General features: G+C 37.0%; 1 protein-coding gene across 1 annotated transcript in view; it reads right to left on the bottom strand.

Moving 5' to 3' along the window:
- Window positions 1–19,233, bottom strand: part of atm (ATM serine/threonine kinase) — an 82,715-nt gene extending 63,482 nt beyond the window's left edge. The window contains exons 1-14 of the mRNA XM_077207614.1: window positions 18,837–19,233; window positions 17,905–18,026; window positions 17,678–17,823; window positions 15,896–16,060; window positions 15,091–15,256; window positions 13,139–13,377; window positions 11,291–11,460; window positions 10,814–10,986; window positions 7,403–7,771; window positions 4,250–4,453; window positions 3,957–4,058; window positions 2,928–3,162; window positions 2,559–2,690; window positions 25–150 (exon numbers count right to left, since the gene is read on the bottom strand). Of these exons, the coding sequence (XP_077063729.1) occupies window positions 25–150; window positions 2,559–2,690; window positions 2,928–3,162; window positions 3,957–4,058; window positions 4,250–4,453; window positions 7,403–7,771; window positions 10,814–10,986; window positions 11,291–11,460; window positions 13,139–13,377; window positions 15,091–15,256; window positions 15,896–16,060; window positions 17,678–17,823; window positions 17,905–18,026; window positions 18,837–18,908 (2,421 nt within the window). The 5' untranslated portion in view covers window positions 18,909–19,233. The remainder of the gene's footprint in view (window positions 1–24; window positions 151–2,558; window positions 2,691–2,927; window positions 3,163–3,956; window positions 4,059–4,249; window positions 4,454–7,402; window positions 7,772–10,813; window positions 10,987–11,290; window positions 11,461–13,138; window positions 13,378–15,090; window positions 15,257–15,895; window positions 16,061–17,677; window positions 17,824–17,904; window positions 18,027–18,836) is intronic.
- Window positions 19,234–19,538: the final 305 nt, after the last annotated feature.

Below are 19,538 nucleotides of genomic sequence, written 5' to 3'. Positions count from 1 at the left end.
ATTTGGTGATATACTGTAGCTTACCTTTTCTCTTCTACTGATACTATCAGAGCACAACAGCATCACTGACTGAATTGACGTGATGGTATCGTTCTCAGTCAATCTGCTCTTTGTCGTTGATAAGTAATGACTGAATTCCTGAACCAATGCCTACAAAGGAAGGAAACAGTAATTAATTACCAGGGTCTAGAGTAATGAGTTATTTACATGCATTTTAAATGTCGATGGTAGAAAAAAACCAACACAGATATCTGAAATTCTTTGCACCAATAATTTGTAATCATAAATACATTTTCAATTGAAGCTCCAAATCATTGTGGAAACAACAGAAACACATTATTTTCAATATTTGATTTTTAAAATGTTTGTTTAATGGCATCTTCCTTCTGATGAACACAAAAGAAGATATTTTCAAGAATGTCAAAAACCAAACAGTTAAAGGGTTCGACTTCCATAGTATTTTTTAAGTCCTTAAAGTCATAAAGTCCCCCTGTGGTGAAAATAAAGCTTTAATGTTGTTTATATGTCTGAGTGGTGTTTTTAATATGCTTTGAGACAAATCATGTGTAAATTCATAAGTCGACAGCATTGCTGAGTATTTTCTCCTTAAAACGCTGAACCAAAGACAGTCTCCAAAACACGGCTTGAAATCGCTGGTGTTTCTGACGTCACGAACTACCTTGTAACCAATCAGATCAACTTGTGATCGTCAACGAGTGGATCTCTGAGCTGAGTGAGTGGAGGCGGGTCTCATTTGCATATTCATAGAACCGTGTATACTAAATGATGGAAGGGTGTAGAGTTACATTTAAGATATTTTAAGATATGAAGACAATTTTTTCCAAGGAAAAATATTTTAAATATGTAATTTTGGTGATGAAAGATGAGTTTTAAGGGATACAATTATTAACTACAGGGGGACTTGAAGTCTATGAACTGAAAAATAAATATTTTCAACCCTCTCTCTGAAAAGATCTGTTTTTAAGGCGTGGCTCATTTAAGATTTGTCAGTAAACAGCCACTGTTATAATTGGCTAACTTCACTGCATAGGAAACAGTATCAACGCACACTCGCTATTGAACATGAGTTAGTGTTTTGAACACATTATCCATTTAAAACCATAATTAACATTATCGAATTGTTCACTTACGGGTTGCGATAGCTGCTGTCAGAGCCAAGGCTGCTTCATCTTTCAACAAAAGGGTCTTTCGCACCGGATGAACCTTTTCATAGTTCCTAGATCTAATGGCGGAAATACCCGGATTTTGGCGTATTTGCACCGCAGGAACTGGGAAGGATTTTAGTTATAGGATCTCCTTTTGGAGGAACTAATTGAGAGTCGGGTCTGAACAGCACTATAGGAACTACCAGTGACGTTAGCGTACGCTGATTGGCCGAACGCACAAAAAAACACCAGCAGCCGCCATTTTTAAAAAGGCTGTGTAAACACACACAGATTATAGCCTTTATATTTACTCCACAAACTAACTCTATGAACATGGAAAACAGTGACAGATGAACATCTTAAGCTTTACGCTGAGCAGAAAATCCAACACAACTTTGAGGGGACCAAGAGAAACATGATCATGTATTTCTTTCTCAGCTAACGACACTGGGCATCATCCACACGGCATACGCTTATAACTTTTCATTACTGTCTACTTTATATGTATAACAGTTATATCTAATAACATATTAGACATGACTGTTAGATAGTTCGTAAACTAATGAACACAGAGAATGCGAGCGCTGTTTGTTTGGCGTTGGCGTTTTCTGGCGTTCTCAGCGCCGTCAAAATAAGTCACAACAAGCACGGCTCACGTCACGACAGAGTTCCTACTGGCGGTGCGAATGCAACCAGGAAAACATTCCTAAAGGAACCATTAGTTCTCAGGGAAACACACTCGTGGCTAGTTCCTATAACAAGTTCATATAACTATCCGGTGTGAAAGCCCCTAAAAATTTCTTTGCAAATTCTCCATTACACTGTGCCTCATTTACAAAACAATCTGCAGTCAAATGCTCTGAACAAACTTCAGACACGATCTGGGAAGCCATTAAAATAAAATGAGCTGTTTGAACAGGACGTGTCAAAGCATTTTTTAACTCTTCATGTGTCCTGTTGTCGACAGACTAGAGTGTGTGGATACATCAGAAACTGAACAAACATCTGTAAACTGTATCCATTGTAGACAGCGTCACTGATTATAATGGCTTCTGTTTGCTTTAGACGTGATGCTCACATTCAGTGAATGCAAACGTCAGGCGTTAAACGAGTGAGCGCCAGTGTGCGATGATGATGTATAACTACTCGTCGATGTCTTGCTCTGGAGGCAGTGTCATATGCAAATGTATTGTGTGACATCACAGATCCCGCAATATCCAAACGAGCCATTTTTGGAGCTTGATTAAATAAATGCTTTGTTTACAATGAGGAGGACATTTTCAGCTATGAAGCTTGCAGAATGTTTTAATGGTACAAAGTTCAAGGCAAATCTGATTTCTCATGTCATCATGACCCCTTTAAACCATATTGATGATGGATGGAAAACCCCACCTTGGCTTTTAGGAAGAGGGGCGAGCGACAGGCCTCTTCTTCTGTGAGGAGTCCCATACACATGTACGCAGCCAGAACTCCAGTGAGCAGCGACGCACAGCGCAGCACACACTCGTGAGGAGTGTTTGAACTCTGTGGAGGGAGTGAGGACACTACAGATCAGATCTAACTGTAATAAAGAGTTCATACTTTACATAGTGTGAATCAAATGGTTAGTTTCAGCCCTCGGTTTTGCCATTTGTGAAGCAAAATGTGTCTATTAGTATAACGGTGCTTTAAAAAAATTATCTTTAATGTTGTTATCGACATGCTACCAATTTACCATTGCTTTTGACATTCATATTCTATAATATAGTCTACTATACTTACATCAGGAGAGTAGCAGTTAAAGAGCTGCTCAGCGACAGACAGGAGACTGAGCTCTAGTTTGCTTCTGAGAGCTTGAATAACAGTGAACTGTGGTTTCTCTGAGTAAACACTGTCTCTATCAGCTGTAACTTTAGTGCTGGGAGAGGTGTCATCAAAGCTGAACTGCAGGAAGAGACTTTCAACCTCTCCCAAAGAGTCTTTCGTCTCAGTGAGGGAAGAGCACTGGGGAGAGAAACTGTATAGGACACAAAGACATAATATCAGACAGAACCATTAATATTATCAGAGACATTAGTAACAATTCTCAACTCAATATTGACAATATGGAATATTGCAGTATTTATTATAAATGATTTACCCATGCACGTCATTATTTTTATTTATTTTGTTTGATTCATGTTCCCTCATAATCTTTAATCAAAAAAACTACCTCTGCCTTGTGCAGGAACATCTCTTCTTTTACGTAATGATGTGTTTTCTGGCGCATGGGCGGGACAAACTGTCACTCACATGAGATCCACCAATAGCAAACCACTATGGCTGAAACTTTAGTCGACGAGAAGAAGCTTAGTCGACCAAGATGTTATTAGTCGGTTAGTCGTCCTTGTGGTAATTACAGTATGCCGGGTAGGAAATTCAAACGTTCCCCTAATTTCCATCGACCTCAAATATGGCTGATCATTTGAAACATGTAAGTAATAGCAACTTTACATGGCCGCTAGTCATTTATGATGGAGGAAAAAGAGCCTCAGTGGCTTCCCTGGTTACAGCAACTTCCACTTTTATTACAGATATTTTGCGCAAATTTTCCAGGAAGTGATGATTTTGTTCTCTTGTACACGTGGGATGCAAACAGTACTTTATTTGCAAATGTTTTATGCAATATTTCAATTTTGCGCATAAGTTGAAGCATAGCTAATGAAGGATACAGCAATATGGGTAATATATGAAAAATTGGCCAATGTAGTTGTTGATCTGGGTACTCTATGTATACATAAGTAGTATGTTAGCCACTTTTGTTACACTCACCTCTCAGGCTTCAGGCTGCCCATCAGAAACGTTAGTCCTGCCCTGCTGTCTTTCAATGTCAACGACACTAGAATTCTAGGAATGAGGTTCAATGGAAAATCCCTACAAAGACAAAAAATATTATTCGGAAGGCTACCAATATTTACAGTACATTAGTAGCAACTTCAAAGGGGAAATGTAGGGGCTTCCCAATAGAATTCGAGAAATTGAATAAAAGGGCTAATCACTAAACTACATTTTTGAAGGAAAGCAGAGTGGTGCTTTCTATGCTATGCTAACTGGTGACGCTGGACCTGGTGATAATGAGGTGAGGTCTCCAGTTCTCCTCCGTCTCCTCGTTGTGTTCGTTCATGACCAGCCAGCTGATGATGGAGTCTCTCAGGGTGGGCGGCTCTCCACCCGTCTCCATCAGCACTCCACTGATGACGTCACGACTGTGAACGCTTTTGGGGACGGAGCACTTCAACAAGGCCTGGGCCAAGCTGAGGGCGCCCACGCTGAGGAGGAACAAGAAGAAGTGAACGTTACTGAGAGTTTCGAAACATTAGATAAATATTCCAAGTTAAATTTAAGCTCTATCAACAACATCTATTGAATGTTAATTCTGGAGAAAATAATTTTGACTCATCCTTCAGTTTGGAAAAACAAACTAAAACTGATTGACAGTAATGCACTACAATGGAAGTCTATGGGGCAAGTGTAGCAGAAGCTTTAAAAGTAGCGATGCATTAAATTATTTTTCAAAATGTCTGCTCATTTAAACATTTCCCCAATGTCAAAATTGTTAAAATGATTGTTAACACTTTCTATGAAGATCTATAATGAAAGAATACAAGTATTACTATTTTATAAATACATTTATAATGACTCATTAAGACTTATCCTGCATTATAAGAACAGTTAAAGTTACATTTATATTATTTTTATAATTACTTATGCATTTGCTTTTTTAATTGGCATGCTCATAATCCATTATACACTGATTTATAAGTAATAATTAGTCAGTCGTATGGCTCAACCAGCATTTCTATAAATTTAGTATATTATAGTTACGACTTTTTAGTAATTCAGATTTATTTCTGTCAAATAAGTGAATATATTATTAATAACCATGTTGTGTTCTTATAAATACTTATTGTGAGTGATAATACAGTTATTAACCTCTATAAATGCATCATTGATGGCTTTAAGTAAAGTGAAAACATAGGATGCAGTTTTAAAGGTGCCTTGTTTCATGTCCGCCAAAAAATCAATTCATACTCCACATTCCATACCAGATGGGGGCAGTATACCTCCAGAAAGTGAGTTGGTCTACTCTAGAGTAACAAACGAGAAACGGCATAGTCTCTATGCTCTGCCCCTACCTTCACAACGACCCTAGAGCCATAGCCGAAGCCGAGCCAACTCCTAATAGAGGACGTTTAGACTCCATAGGAACGTTGGTTGATGTCAAGTGATTTTTAAAATGACATCTTCAAACTACTCCCCTTCACCTTTACTAGTGAATATATTCATATTCGTTTTGTTCATATTACATTTTTATTGTTAGTTTGAATTACATTAATTCGACAGACAGCATTCGCTGCTGTTGACCAAGCTAGCGCCATTCAGAGCTGCCAACTCTCACGGATTCACCGTGAGACGCGCACAATTGACCCTTTTCACACGCTCTCAGTCACGCCACACATCAATTTTGTCACGCAAAGAAAAATCGCATAGCAAAGAGGAGAGGAGACCGACAGACTAGACAGAGCAGGTTAGTTATGATATTAAAAAATCTCAGCTCTCAGATTCTGTCAATTTTATTACGCAATTCAAACAATAAATACCGTTTTGGCGCTTGTAAATGTTACACGACAGATCCCTAGCGTACGTGACCCGATCATCTCTACTAGCTAAGAGTAAAAAAACACGAACACTGTTGAAAGATACAGTATGCTACAACTTACTAAAATGTATTCCTCATACATAATATCGACCAATCATTTTTTTTAATCAGCGTGCAGAGGTCAATAGCATAGCTGGAGAACAAATATGTCAGATTTACCTCAGGAAAGCAATTTAATAAACATAATATAATTAGCTAATGTTACATTTTATCATCAGCTTGGTAGAGACGGGCTCTGGTAGATAACAGGGGAAAACCGTATCGAATCTGTGGGTAGAGCTAACTATCAAACACATCAGGTTCAAGTACGCCCACAAGCCGTGCGAGTTATTCGTGTATTGCAGTTTGGCTGGTGGTTATGTTGCCCGCATACCGCCTCCCATGGCCGAAACTGGTATTATGACACCTGTCGGGCCGTGGCTAGTAATTTAGCATGCTTATTCAGGTTGATATCTCTGCAGCACTATAACTTGTCATTTTTTTAATGACATCATCGCCCTTATTTCTTCTCATTCTTTTGATGCGTGTAGCTCATTTTTTTGGCAATTTTTACCTCAATTCTTACACATGGCACCTTTAACAAAGCAAATGTTAAGAAATCATGAAGATTTACAGATTTTAGTAGATGAAGCTCATTATACAGTTTAAGTTGTTTACTTGTAAATGAAACTAATGAACAATAATTCCTTTAATAAAATAATGGGGGGGAAACACAGAAATCATTAATACAAACAGTTGAAAAAAAAATCTTTTTACATTTTTAAACATACTAGCAACAATATTTTTTAAAGAATAATTGCAAAATGCTATAAGTAATACCATGCATCTAGCTGAGGAGATTTAGATTTTATCAAATCATAATTACCATTCATGACCTTGAATGCAAACAGTAGCCATTAAAGACATAATTGATAACTTATTAGTACAGCAAACAAGTGTCTCTGGAACTATTTTATATTTGATCATTTATAAGTCCTTGTATAATGGATTATGAGCATGGCCATTGAAAAAGCAAATGCATGAGCATTTAAGTAATTATAAAATATAAGTAATTATAAAAGTAATATAAATGTAATTATATAGGTCTTAAGGAGTCTTTATAGATATGTTTATAGAATAGTAATACTTATAAATAAGTATAAATAGGTCTATAATTCATTATAAGCATGGGCTTCATAGAAAGTGTTACCAAATGATTGGTGATAATTTTGGAAACAATAAACATGGGTTGAAAATGATACATTTATGAACCTATTCCTATGGAATATAATTTAGAATCAAAAACCTATGTATTTGTTGTAAAGAAAACTCAATGTAATAATGCATATATTTATAAAGATAAAAATCACACCGCCAAAAAAAGTCACAATCATATATATCCTTCAGCATATAACTGTAAATTATTTATTTTTTTATAAACCAAGAGATGAGTGCAAATTATTTTACGCATAACAGATTTAAATTGCATTTAAATTTAAAAATGCATTGAATAAGGAACTCCAATATTGTTACACTCAAGCTAAGCTTGTAATGCTGAAGACTGTGCAAAGAAACTCACAGAGAAGGCTTGCAAACGGCACCAGAGAAGACTTTCCAGAACTCCCGATCGACGGGCTCCAGAGATTCCTGCACTATTGTGCGCAGCAGTTCCAGACTCAAAGTGCCGGTCTGGGCTGAGCCGACTCCACGCAGAGCCAGAGCCCAAACCCTGGCCCACAGCCGGGCCAGCTCCGCAGCGTGCGCCGAGGTGTCGGCTGAGCGCGTGGCGTGGCAGAGCTCCCTCAGACAGCGCAGGACGTACGGGCCCCTCTCGCCCCGCCGCTGCTGTTCGCCCTGAAGCTGGCAGAGCAGACCCAGCAGAGGCACGAGCTCGTCCGCCGGCAGCATCCAGGGGTAGCGGGAAATCAGAGCGGCGGTCACCTGCAACCTGTCGACGCACATGAAGAGGTGCTACACTGCAAACACGCAATATTAAAGGACAATTCCGGCCAAAAATGATCCTAGGGGTAAATAACACATGGGTACCGAGTCGACCGTTCTCTCTGACGCGTTTTCATGATAATCGAATGTACCCAGTTTTATCTTTAGTTTTAGTTTAACCACAGATTAGCTTCTTACGCTAGTGTATGGGGCATCGAATAAGTAAAAATAAAAATCGCTAGTTAATACCACTAACAAGGCTCAAAATAGCCCCACACTAACATAGGTAGCATAATGAGGGGCTCTACCTGCAAACTGAAGCATTGACAACTTTGTAAGCGTACAGACAGTTTAATAAGAAGATACTTTATACAGACAGTACACTTCACGTATAGGCAGGAGCCATCTTTGGAAAACAGTCTCGACCAGTCGAACCACGAACGCTGTGCTGGTCGATAGTTTTATCCACAGTTTTAAGAAGAAAATACTCAGCAATGGTGTTGACTTATGAATTTACACATGGTTTGTCTGAAAGCATATTAAAAACACCACATAGATATATAAACAACACTAAAAACTTGATTTTCACCACAGGGAGACTTTAAAGTACTAATTCAACAGTTTTTGCTCGGGCACTAAAATAGGTACTGACTAGTCCTGCATGATTCTAGATATTTACACCTACTGGTGTAACAATTTAATTGATTCAATCTTAATTTAAAGCATCAAGTTACTTTCAAAAGGTGATTTGCTCTATTTCGCTACCGTTGACTTCGGTGTTTATATACGGACTATAAACCTTTTCTATACATCTACACATGACAACTGCTCTCTCTGGATTAGCGGAAGCTCTATCTGAATGTTTGCAGTGATATTACTTGTCAAAGGTTTAATAGACACAGCTGAATCGTAGTAATTTAGGAATAAAATTGTGTGGGTGTTTGAATTGAGGTTGCTATATTTTACCGATTAATCGTGCAGCTTTAGTTCAGACTACTGAAATGTTGGTACTGTGACAACCCTATAAGATAGAGTACTTCAATATTAGACACCTTCCATGAAAGGGTACAAATAAAAGTAGGGATGGCCCGATACCGATACTGGCATCGGGGATCGGGTCGATACTGTCCTCATATACTCGTACTCATAAAAATTCGCCGATACCACGCCCCGATACCACGTACATTTTAGGAAACGAAACTGGCCGCCGCGAGTGCTTTGTCGAGGTGAACTGAGGCATAGGGACGTGCACTCCCAACGCAAAAGAGTGCGGCGCGGCACTAGATCTGATGGCCGAGCGCGAGCGCGGGCGCGGGCTGTAATGCACTCACTCTGTGTGTGCGGGTTCCGGGAGAATAAAACGATTCGGGGGACTCCCGCAAACTAGAAATATCTATGAATACAACATATTAAAACTAATAGATTTTCATTCATCTGTTGCAGAAAAGCAAGAAGAACAACTAAAACAAAATAGAAACGATTTACAGGCCAGAGTTTCTATTCATAACATGTTTGCAGCGTTGAGCGATGTAGCCAATCACAGACATGTGTGTTGATTTCTTGAACGCAATGGCTAATCAGAAGCATTTAAGATAGACTCCACTCACTGCTCAAAACTTTTTTGTTCAGTGCTGAATTCTGTATGCTGGCAAATCCTCTAATTATAACAAACAAAGTGTGGATATTATGAAAGATTCATTGTGCAGTCAGCTTCATTGATAATAACAGATGTGTGAGATCGCGATGAACTGTCAGCTTTTTAGGAATTAGACTATTAAGGGAGCGCACTTTGGGCGCATTCAGTCATGTCAGACCATACACGCAGTAACTGCTTGCTTTTATGTTAAATTAACAGTGGTTTGTGTGTTAATACATTTATTATTTTACTCATTATTATTTATTTTTAGACTTGTTAAAACAAGCAGAGAAGAAAATAAAAACAGTCTTCTAACCTGTGTTCTAAAAAAGTCTTCTGTCTTCTTTTCTGGGAGCCTATAGTTACTTTTGCGGTAGAAATATCGGTATCGGTACTCGATATCGGCAAGTACACAAATGTAAATACTCGTACTCGTATCGGTTTGAAAAAAAATGGTATCGGGCCATCCCTAAATAAAAGCTTGAAACTTTAAAAAAAAAAAAGATTTTTTTTATTATTATTATTAGACCAACTGTTATATTTTCTATTAATTTTATATGAAGTTTGGAATTAAAAATTGGGACATCTGAATAAGGCTTAAAATACGGATGTAGAAAAACTATATAATATTTATTGAAACAAATAAAAATTGGTTTTAGTTGACAATACAAAGCTGGTTACCTTTTAAGTAAATATTAATTTAACCCTTTTATATGAAATAATTATGACATTCTCAAATGATTTTAACTGGATAAAGTCAATAACAAATGTAATGCTGCCAAAATGACCTCCCTTCAATCAAAGCTGAAAGATTTAAGCAAATATACACTACCGGTCAAAAGTTTGGGGTCAATGCAATTATTTATTTACTTATTTTTTAAGAAATTAATACTTTTCTTCAGAAAGGATGCATTAAATTGAACAAAAGTGACAGTAAAGACATTTATAATAATGCAAAATATTTTTTTTTTAATGAAATGCTTTTCTCTTGAACTTTCAAAGTTTGCACAAAAATATGAAGCAGCACAACTGTTTTCAACTCTGATAATAATCATATTATACTGATTTCTGAAGGATCATGTGACACTGAAGACTGGAGTAATGATGCTGAAAATTCAGCTTTGATCACAGGAACAAATGACACTTTACTATATATTCACATAGAAAACAGCTGATTTACATTGAAATAATATTTCACAATATTAGTGGGTTTGTTTTGTATTTTTGAAATAATATTTCACAATATTACTGGGTTTGTTTTGTATTTTTAATCAAATAAATGCAGCCTTGGTGAGCATAAGAGACTTCTTTTTAAAACATTAAAAATCTTACCGACCCCAAACTTTTGAACAGCAGTGTATAAAAAATGTTAATGAAGGATTATTTGTGCTTTAAATTGAAATAAAACTGTACCAGGGTATGATGTCGAAGTCGCTGTGGTGGGGCTGAAGTTTGGATCGTATCACCTCCCAGTTGGCCAGCGGTTGCTCAATTCGCCTGCGTTTGCAGCTCTGCGGACTGTCCCGCTGAGTATCCCGACAGACCGATGATGTCACTTCCTGAACATGAGTGCTTTGACTGAACAACTACAGAAACAAGACACATTCGTGAATACTGTAAGCCGTTACAAATCAAAAATTAAGAATTTGATGAAAACAAGTGATACACAAGACCACATTAACCAAATCGACAATTTGCTTTGTTATTATAAAACAGTACAGTGTACAGGTACAGTGATGATGGTAATATTATGGACCTCTCTAATACATTGATGTACCATGGTATTTATTTACTGTATTGGTATTTAGTACTACGAGGTACCTAATTAATATTAAACAAGGGGAATAATGACGACTGAGCAGCAACAGCATTAAAACATCCATGAATCACCTGGTGGCAGACGTCAGCGGTCAGTTCAATGAGATTTTCTTTCACAGCAATATGCCGAGAGCCAGAGGCATATTTCCCTCTGCTGCCGATCTGACTGATCTCACTGACGAGGGAATCATAGAGGGCGCAGAGCTGACCCTGCCATCTGACCCAGTCCTCCGCATGGGCACCTGAGCCAGCAAAGAGTCATGGTCAAGACTTCAGTAAAGTTGGCGATCTAGCTGTTAATAAACAGAATAATGCGTCTTACGGACAAACATTGTAGCCGGAGCTACAGTGAACACAACCATGCTTAAGTTGACTAAAAAGAGGAATAAAAAAATCATCTTTTCCAAAGGCCAAAGGAACTTTATCAGGATGCATATTATCCTGACCTGGATCCATGAAACAACTGGCCTTTAAAAATAAAAATCTGCCTGCCTATATGGGAATGTAACATAGGTATGTCCTGACTCACGCACCCTGTATTTCAAGGAAGAACATTTATTTACGATACATTATTCATTCACAAAGAAAATTGGTGTCCTTAAAGGTTGGATTTTTCCTCATTTTTTAAATTAAGGCATTAAGATCAATTTCCAAAGATCAAAAATAAAATGATATTTTATTCCTCTTTTTAGTCAACTTTAGCATGGGTGTGTTCACTTATGCTAGGCACTGTACTTCTCTCTGTTTATGTCTATGACGAGTCACGCAGGCACTGGGCTACTCCGCAGCAGTACGACCCGAACCAGTCGAAAATATAAAGACTTATAATCAGTGGACCGTAGTGATTCAGGATAAGACAAAAACACAGTTTGGAAAATGGATTTATGATGTACTCGCTCATTTTATAATTTTTGTCCCTGAGTTCAATATGCGCTACCCCCTTTTTCCTGAACGAGCTTCTCATCTATTAGAATACTCTATAATAAACAATAGATTTAAAAAAAACAGTTGTGTTTTTTTTTCCACAGATGATTGCTTTTATAATATTTTATTTGGGGTTAAAACCATTTTGCCCAAATAGAAGAAAAAAATATCAGGTACAGTATCTTTAAATATATACTACTGTTCAAAGGTTGGGCTGTGTAAACTTTTATTTATTTTTTATTTTTTAAAAAAGTTTCTTATGCTCACCAAAGCGCATTTATTTAATAAAAAAATAAAGGAAACTATAAAATAAAAAATAAATCAAATTAAACAGTACTATTGAGAAATATTATTACTTTAAAGAAGTTTTCTATTTTAATATAATGTAATTTATTCCTGTGATGGCAAAGCTTAATTACTCCAGTCTTCAGTGTCACATGATCCTTCAGAATCATTCTAATATGATGATTTGCTGCTCAAGAAACTATATTTTTATTATTATCAATGTTGAAAACAGCTGTGCTGCTTAATATTTTTGTGGAAAGCGTGTTACGTCAAATTGTCAGGATTTTTTGATGAATATTTATTTGAAATTTATCTAACAATGTAAATGTCTTTACTGCAACTTTAGATCAATTCAATGCTAAATAAAAGTATTAAATCATGAAATGAGGTTTCAGATTTTTATATCAAGTTTCTCATGATTAGTTTATAAAGTTTGCAATGTTTTTTGCACCAAAAAGGTCCAATATTTGTAATAAATTTGAAAAAAAAAATTTTCCATCCTCTGCAAGGAACACTCAATTTGAGAAACGAGTCGCCTCTTGCACAAACGAAAGGTAACGGCCACTGCTGTGACTGGCTAACTTCATTGTACCGAAGAATATCTTTAATAGAATTTTCATACTATTAAAGAAATTGCAAGTTACAATGGTGTGTTTGTTTAAACAAATGCAAGAGCAAAAAAATACTCATTTTAAATGAGTGTTGTATCACCTGTCTCTAAAGTCTTTGCCCCTTTTGGGTGATGAACACACAGCTGCAGCTGGAAAAACCTGACGAGCTCCTCTTTCAGCGCTGAGCTGGGTCTCATCTGAGTGTAAACATACAGCATAGCGGACAGGACCTCTTCGCCCAGAGCGCACGCCCTCTTCCTGCAGGACAGGAGCACTGAGCGCAGAAACACGTTCAGTGCGGACACCAGGTTCTCCAGAACCATCAGCTGTCTTTCTGCCCTGAGGAACAGCATCACAACACAAGTTAAGCATGTGATGTAGGGGTTGCCCATATACAAAATATTTGATTTTCAGGGCCGATGCCGAAACCGATTGTTACAGATCAAGTGGACCGATAACCGATATTTTGAACCGATATATAGCCTATATGTCTGGTGTAAAAATGTAAGTTAATGTCAAAATTAAGAATAAAAAAGGGTTTTGACAAATACTTTCTTTAAATGATTTTAAACATATCTTTAAATCTGAGAACTGTTAATAATAACATTATTATTATTATTAATAGGCCTGTGAAAAGATTAATCGCGATTAATCGCATCCAAAATAAAAGTTTATGTTTACATAATATATGTGTGTGCACTGTGTATAATTATTTTGTATAAATATATGCATGCATGTGTGTGTGTGTATTTATATAAGAAATATTTGTTAATTTATATATAAAATATTTATATATAATATAAATTATTTATAAATATATACAGTATATACATGCAAATATTTCTTAAATATATACATGCGTGTGTGTATTTATATATACAAAATAATTATACACAGTACACACACATATATTATGTAAACACAAACTTTTATTTTGGATGCGATTAATCGCGATTAATGTTTTCACAGCCCTAATTATTAATAATAATAATAACTTGAAAAGTGCAGGGAGCACCCAGCAGCATTCTGTAAACATTTTGTAAAAATTAAAGACTGTATTTTAATGGTAAAATTAAATTTTAGTAATCAAAAAGCATTTCTAATTAATTGAAGTCATCAAACGTATTAAATTTATTTACAGTTTAACAAAAAATACATTTTTAGGGCCCTATAAACCAAACTTTTATTTTGACGGGTTGCCGTGAAGATCTTTGAGTTTCTGTGTGTTGATGATGATAACTTTTCTCAGTTGAAGCATTAAAAAGCTCATGAAGTGACTAAGCGGCTCTGGAGATGATGATGTTTATGCAATCATGTCATATAATGATGCGGCTGAGGCTGAAAACAGTGCAAGCGTGACGCGTGCTCCAGTGTTTGTGTGGTAAATTAAATCACGCGTCTGCGCCATTTTTTTAGAGACACACAAGATTCATATTTAAATAGTCTTTTTGGGGTTTGAAATTCGAATTGATTTGTACTGACCTGCTTTTCATTAATTAATCAAAAAGTTGACAAATTCAGTGACATTCCGCGTTATTAAGTAGGCTAAATTCCGTCTTTATGACTGGATTCCGCGATTCCGTCAGTGTTTTCTGCATCGCGGAAATCACAGGGCCCTATTATATTGAGGTGTTTTGCAACTTCAGTGTAATAATTTATTGCTACTTCAGCAAAGTCTACTGCTGCCTTAACTTTGAGAGACAACTGATGCGTGATCAGTGAAGCAACTTCAGACAGCAAGTGCTTTCGGTGTGTGAGTGCAAAACTTTCAGTGCCTTCAGCTTTCCGCGTTGATTGGCCGGACTCGTGACTCCCAACAAATCAGATGGGCGGGGACATTGGTTTAGTCTACAGAGTGGTGAGTTCCGACAGAGGTGGCTGCGTCAGAGCCAAATATAGCGCGTTTCAAAATTAAATAATTTTATCAAATCGGTTTTGAAAATGGCCGATACCGATAACCATAAAAATGCTTAATATCGGCGCCGATAATCGGTCGACCCCTAATGTGATGTTTTATTAGAAAAAACATATTTGGCGTGCGTTAAACGATACCTGGTGTTGCTCAGAGCCTTCAGGAAGAAGTTGAAGAGGGTGTGGGACAATCCCTCCGTTTGGACACAACAGCCCCAAACAACCGTGTAGAGGATGCGACTCACTTGGACTCTGTTAATGGACTTGGATCCCCTATTGAACAGCCCACAGTACAGATCCAACAGACCTGCACAACACACAAAACAACCACAGGAAGGTGGATTAACATTATTAACCAAACTAAATGTAACGTTATTAGGAAAAAAACTAAAAAGTATATGAATAATGAATAATGCATGTCATTATTGCAAAATAAACACTGACCTGGGTTATTTTAAAGTCCCCCTGTGGTGAAAATGGTGTTTTTAATATGCTTTAAGACAAACCATGTGTAAATTCATAAGTCGACAGCATTGCTGAGAATTTTCTCCTTAAAACTGCAGTGAACCAAAGACAGTCTCAAAAACACGGTTTGAAATCGCTGGTGTTTCTGATTTCACAAACTAGCTTGTAACCAATCAGATCAACGTGTGATCGTCAGTGAGTGGATCTCTGAGCTGAGTGAGTGAGTGGAGGCGGGGCTCATTTGCATATTCATTGAACCACATACACTAAATGATGCAAGGATGTACAGTAGAGTTACATTCAAGATATGTTAAGGCATGAAGAAATTGTTTTCAAGTAAATTTTGGTGAGTTTTAAGAGATAAAATGATTGACTACAGGGGGACTTTAATGTTTCAGAGTTCAATACAAGAACCTCAGGAATAGGAAATAAATAAATGAACAGAATACACAGAAATGGGGACGGTACACTGGTCACTCACTGCGCCACTGCTGCTGGCTCATCTCACACCAGTATTTCCGCACAGACAGGACGTCCTTGAGCAGAATACTGCTGTAGTCCTCGCCGTACGCCCCACAGCTGAACGGACTCTGCAGGACCTCTACCACATGGGACAGCAGCTCGGCACACTTTAACTTCGGACCTCCTGCAGAACAGAAGCGGGATTCCCTGAAATGGATTTTTTACACGTACCTAATGTACAGCAGTGGTTCCCAACCTTTTTTTGTCTGAGACCCCCTTTTTCCAAAGAAAATATTTTAGGGCCCCCCTTCACATTTAATGATATTGTCGCTCTTGTAAGCTTGCAGAAAGGATGACAAAATGTTTTGTTTTTAATCAAACAGTATGTTTATTACTATAACCAGATATGTTTATGCACGAATAATAGCCTATAATATTGTAAATACTCTAACAAAAACATCAGTAGGCTGTTTGTAAGTTAAAAACGTAATTAATAGTAGCCTAATTGGCCCTACTTGAAATGAAATAACAAAAATATCAGTATTCACACTGGTGTGTAGGGAAGAAATAATTAATATAGGCTATTACAAAATGACTGGTGTCTGGGACCTCAATACTTGCATGTTATTTGTGAGGCTTTATCAATCAGTGTGAGGATTGCATCATTATATCTATGACGAGTCACTGGGTTACACCGCAGCAGTGCGACCCGAACCAGTGTAAAATATAAACCAGTCCCAATATAAACACTTATTATAGGTGTACCATAGTGACTCAGGATAAGACAAAAACACGGTTAGGAAAATGGATTCATGATGTACTCTGTCATTATATAAATTTAGACAATTTTGAACACAAAAAAACATTACGGACTGCTGCTTTTAACGGTGCAGTGTGTGATTTTTATTTTTATTATCGCGGCATCTAGTGGTGAGGTTACGAATTGCAACCAACAAAAGTTACGGTGGCCGACAGGAAAATATGTCATCGTCTGAGGCCTCAGAGAGTAGCCAGTTCAAAAATGAGGTTTCTTTACAAGAATAAATTAAGAAATTATGTTTACTTAATTATTCAGTAAAACTATATGATATTCAGAATATTATTGTCATTCATCATTGTGTCAGTGTTTTATTCGCTGAACTAAGCTTGCTTCCTTGCACGAATAGCAACATAGTAACGAAACGCGTTTGTCCGTTTAGGGCCACCGTAGAAACATGTCGGTGCATTTCAATGTAAGGGAACCTGTGGTGTATGTAGATAGAAACTGCTCAATCTAAGGTAACACAAATATAACGGTTCATTAAGTCTTTATACACCACTGAAAACTTCTTTTTCAAGGTAGTGAGGAAACGCGCTCTGTAGCGCTGTGTGTTCGCTGTCGGCTATGCTGGAAACATGACGACACAATATGTCGACCTCCATAGAAGGGGGCGCCCGGGGTTATGGAGATATAAATGTCTCATTCTAAGGTAATAAAAACATAACGGTTCATTATGCAAGGTCTTTATACACCACTGAAAACATAGTTATGGATCTTATATTGCATTTCTGTCAATAGATCCTCAGAAATATTACACATTGCACCTTTAATGCTCACTGTTCAACACTTTTCAAAATATAACACGACCCCCCAAAGAGCTCGCTGAGGCCCCCTTGTGGGCCGAGACCCCCTGTTGGGAACCGATAGGGTACAGAAAGAAACATTACTCTGTATCCATTGATATCTACAATGGATACAGACCAAACTCTAGAACTGTCATGACATGAACAGCGACTGTAATATTAGTAGCTCAGACATTACGTTGGTTGGCGCATCTGATGAAATACTTCATCAGGCTGCTAATTTCCTGCATCTTTTTCTGCCGGTTTGCATGCGTGGTGGCGGATACGTTGGCTTTTCCTGACTGTAGAAGTTCTGTCTCTTTCTGAAGGAACTTCTGTAAAAATCTGTAAGGAAAAAACATTATGAGCGCACTGTCAGCTCACACCATAGAATTACATAACGGAAAAAGAGAAACTGAGATAGACCGGAAAACAGCATCCCAGGTGAGCTGCTTGGAGCCTTTGGAGACTTTGCATCCCGAAGTACGATCGAGTTCCTCCACCGTGTCTGGAGAACGGATGAGTCTCCGGAAGCGATCCACCTCTTTCTGGAAAAAACAAAAACATCAAGTTTTTTTTATATATCAATTTATAAAATACTGATTGTTTCAAAGCAACCTCACAGTCTGAATTTGCTAAATTCACCTATTATTAAATGACTTAATTTAACCCTTGTGCATCAATTAAAAAAAGTTACACAGCTATATAGAGGACAAAAAATGTCCACGTCAAAAAACTGTCATAAAAATTTGAATCTTGGGAGCACAGACTTAACTTTGGTATCATTTTAAAGAAGACCCTTGGCAGATTATTAATTATTACTAAAAATGTTACAGGTAAATCCCCAAAAAAAGTTATATATGTTTAAATTTATGAAAATGATTTATGAACATTATTTTATATAAAATATTACCACATTATCAGATAACTATATAAATATATAGATATTTAACATAAAAATGTAGGTTAAATTACAGCATTCGGAGATATGTGACTGTCCACTACATATAAAAAACATACACTGAAAACATTACCATATAAGTTACATCTAAATGAGTACATATCTAGGTATCATTGTCAATCAATATCATCCAGGGTTTCTGAAATTACCTCATATGTTGTTTTTATAATGGCCGGGTAATTCGTTAATCTCTTACAATGATTACTCGATTTAAATCTCCCTCCAACCACTCAAATTCAAATTTCCTTCCTCAATTCATATTCAGAAATTGAATTTAAAAGCCATTCTCGATTTAACGCTGATGTTTTATTGGCTGATAATAAAAATGTTTTGGCATGTCTGAAGTAGAGGTGAATGGTCACTGATTTATTCATAAGAAAAGAGATGTTTCACACACCTTCCTCTCTGTGGCTTTCTCATTCTCCAGTCCTCGACAGCACACCAGCAGCTCGTGCAGAGCCAGACTCATTGTGTTTCAGAGGAAAGTCATCGGTTAAGTTTTGGAGTGTGTGCAACTTACAGTGTGACAAGTGTCTATTTTACTTTACATCATCTTGCTGATATCCGCTCGCGAGAGCGTCATCACATCACTGAAAATCCGGCGTACAGATTTAATCTATTCAATACAAGAGGAATAAGCCTTCTCTGCTTACAGTACTTTATTTATCATACATACGCTTCTTCAACTTTCTTTTTCCCTGTTTTCCATGCGTCTCACAACATCAATACCGCCTTCAGCTCTTCTTCATCTTCATTCATGATGCCTGGACTTTATTACTGCCATCTTTAGGGCTGGAGAAGGTACTTGCTCATGAATATTAATCACATCGCGCTGACGTCAGAGACTTTTAGAGCTAGGATACAATGCTCGTCAAACCTTATGTTTATGTTTAACGTTGTTTATGTTTATCGTTATGTTTAACGTTGTTTATGTTTATCGTTAAACATGATAGTTTTTGTAGTGATACAATATTTATTGGGGATAAATAATTATATTAAAAGATAAATGCAGTAGCCTAACACATATATGAGAAATACTTTAAAAACAAACTATTTGCCTTGTTCAACAGGGTTTTGGTCTACTAAATCTGAAAATATT

Source organism: Siphateles boraxobius, unplaced genomic scaffold (assembly GCF_051911475.1).
Source record: "Siphateles boraxobius isolate OS27281-9 unplaced genomic scaffold, OSU_SipBor_1 6, whole genome shotgun sequence".
Classification (NCBI taxonomy): Eukaryota; Metazoa; Chordata; class Actinopteri; order Cypriniformes; family Leuciscidae; genus Siphateles; species Siphateles boraxobius.
Note: the sequence above shows the minus strand (reverse complement) of the source record. Positions and strands in the feature narration are given on the sequence as shown.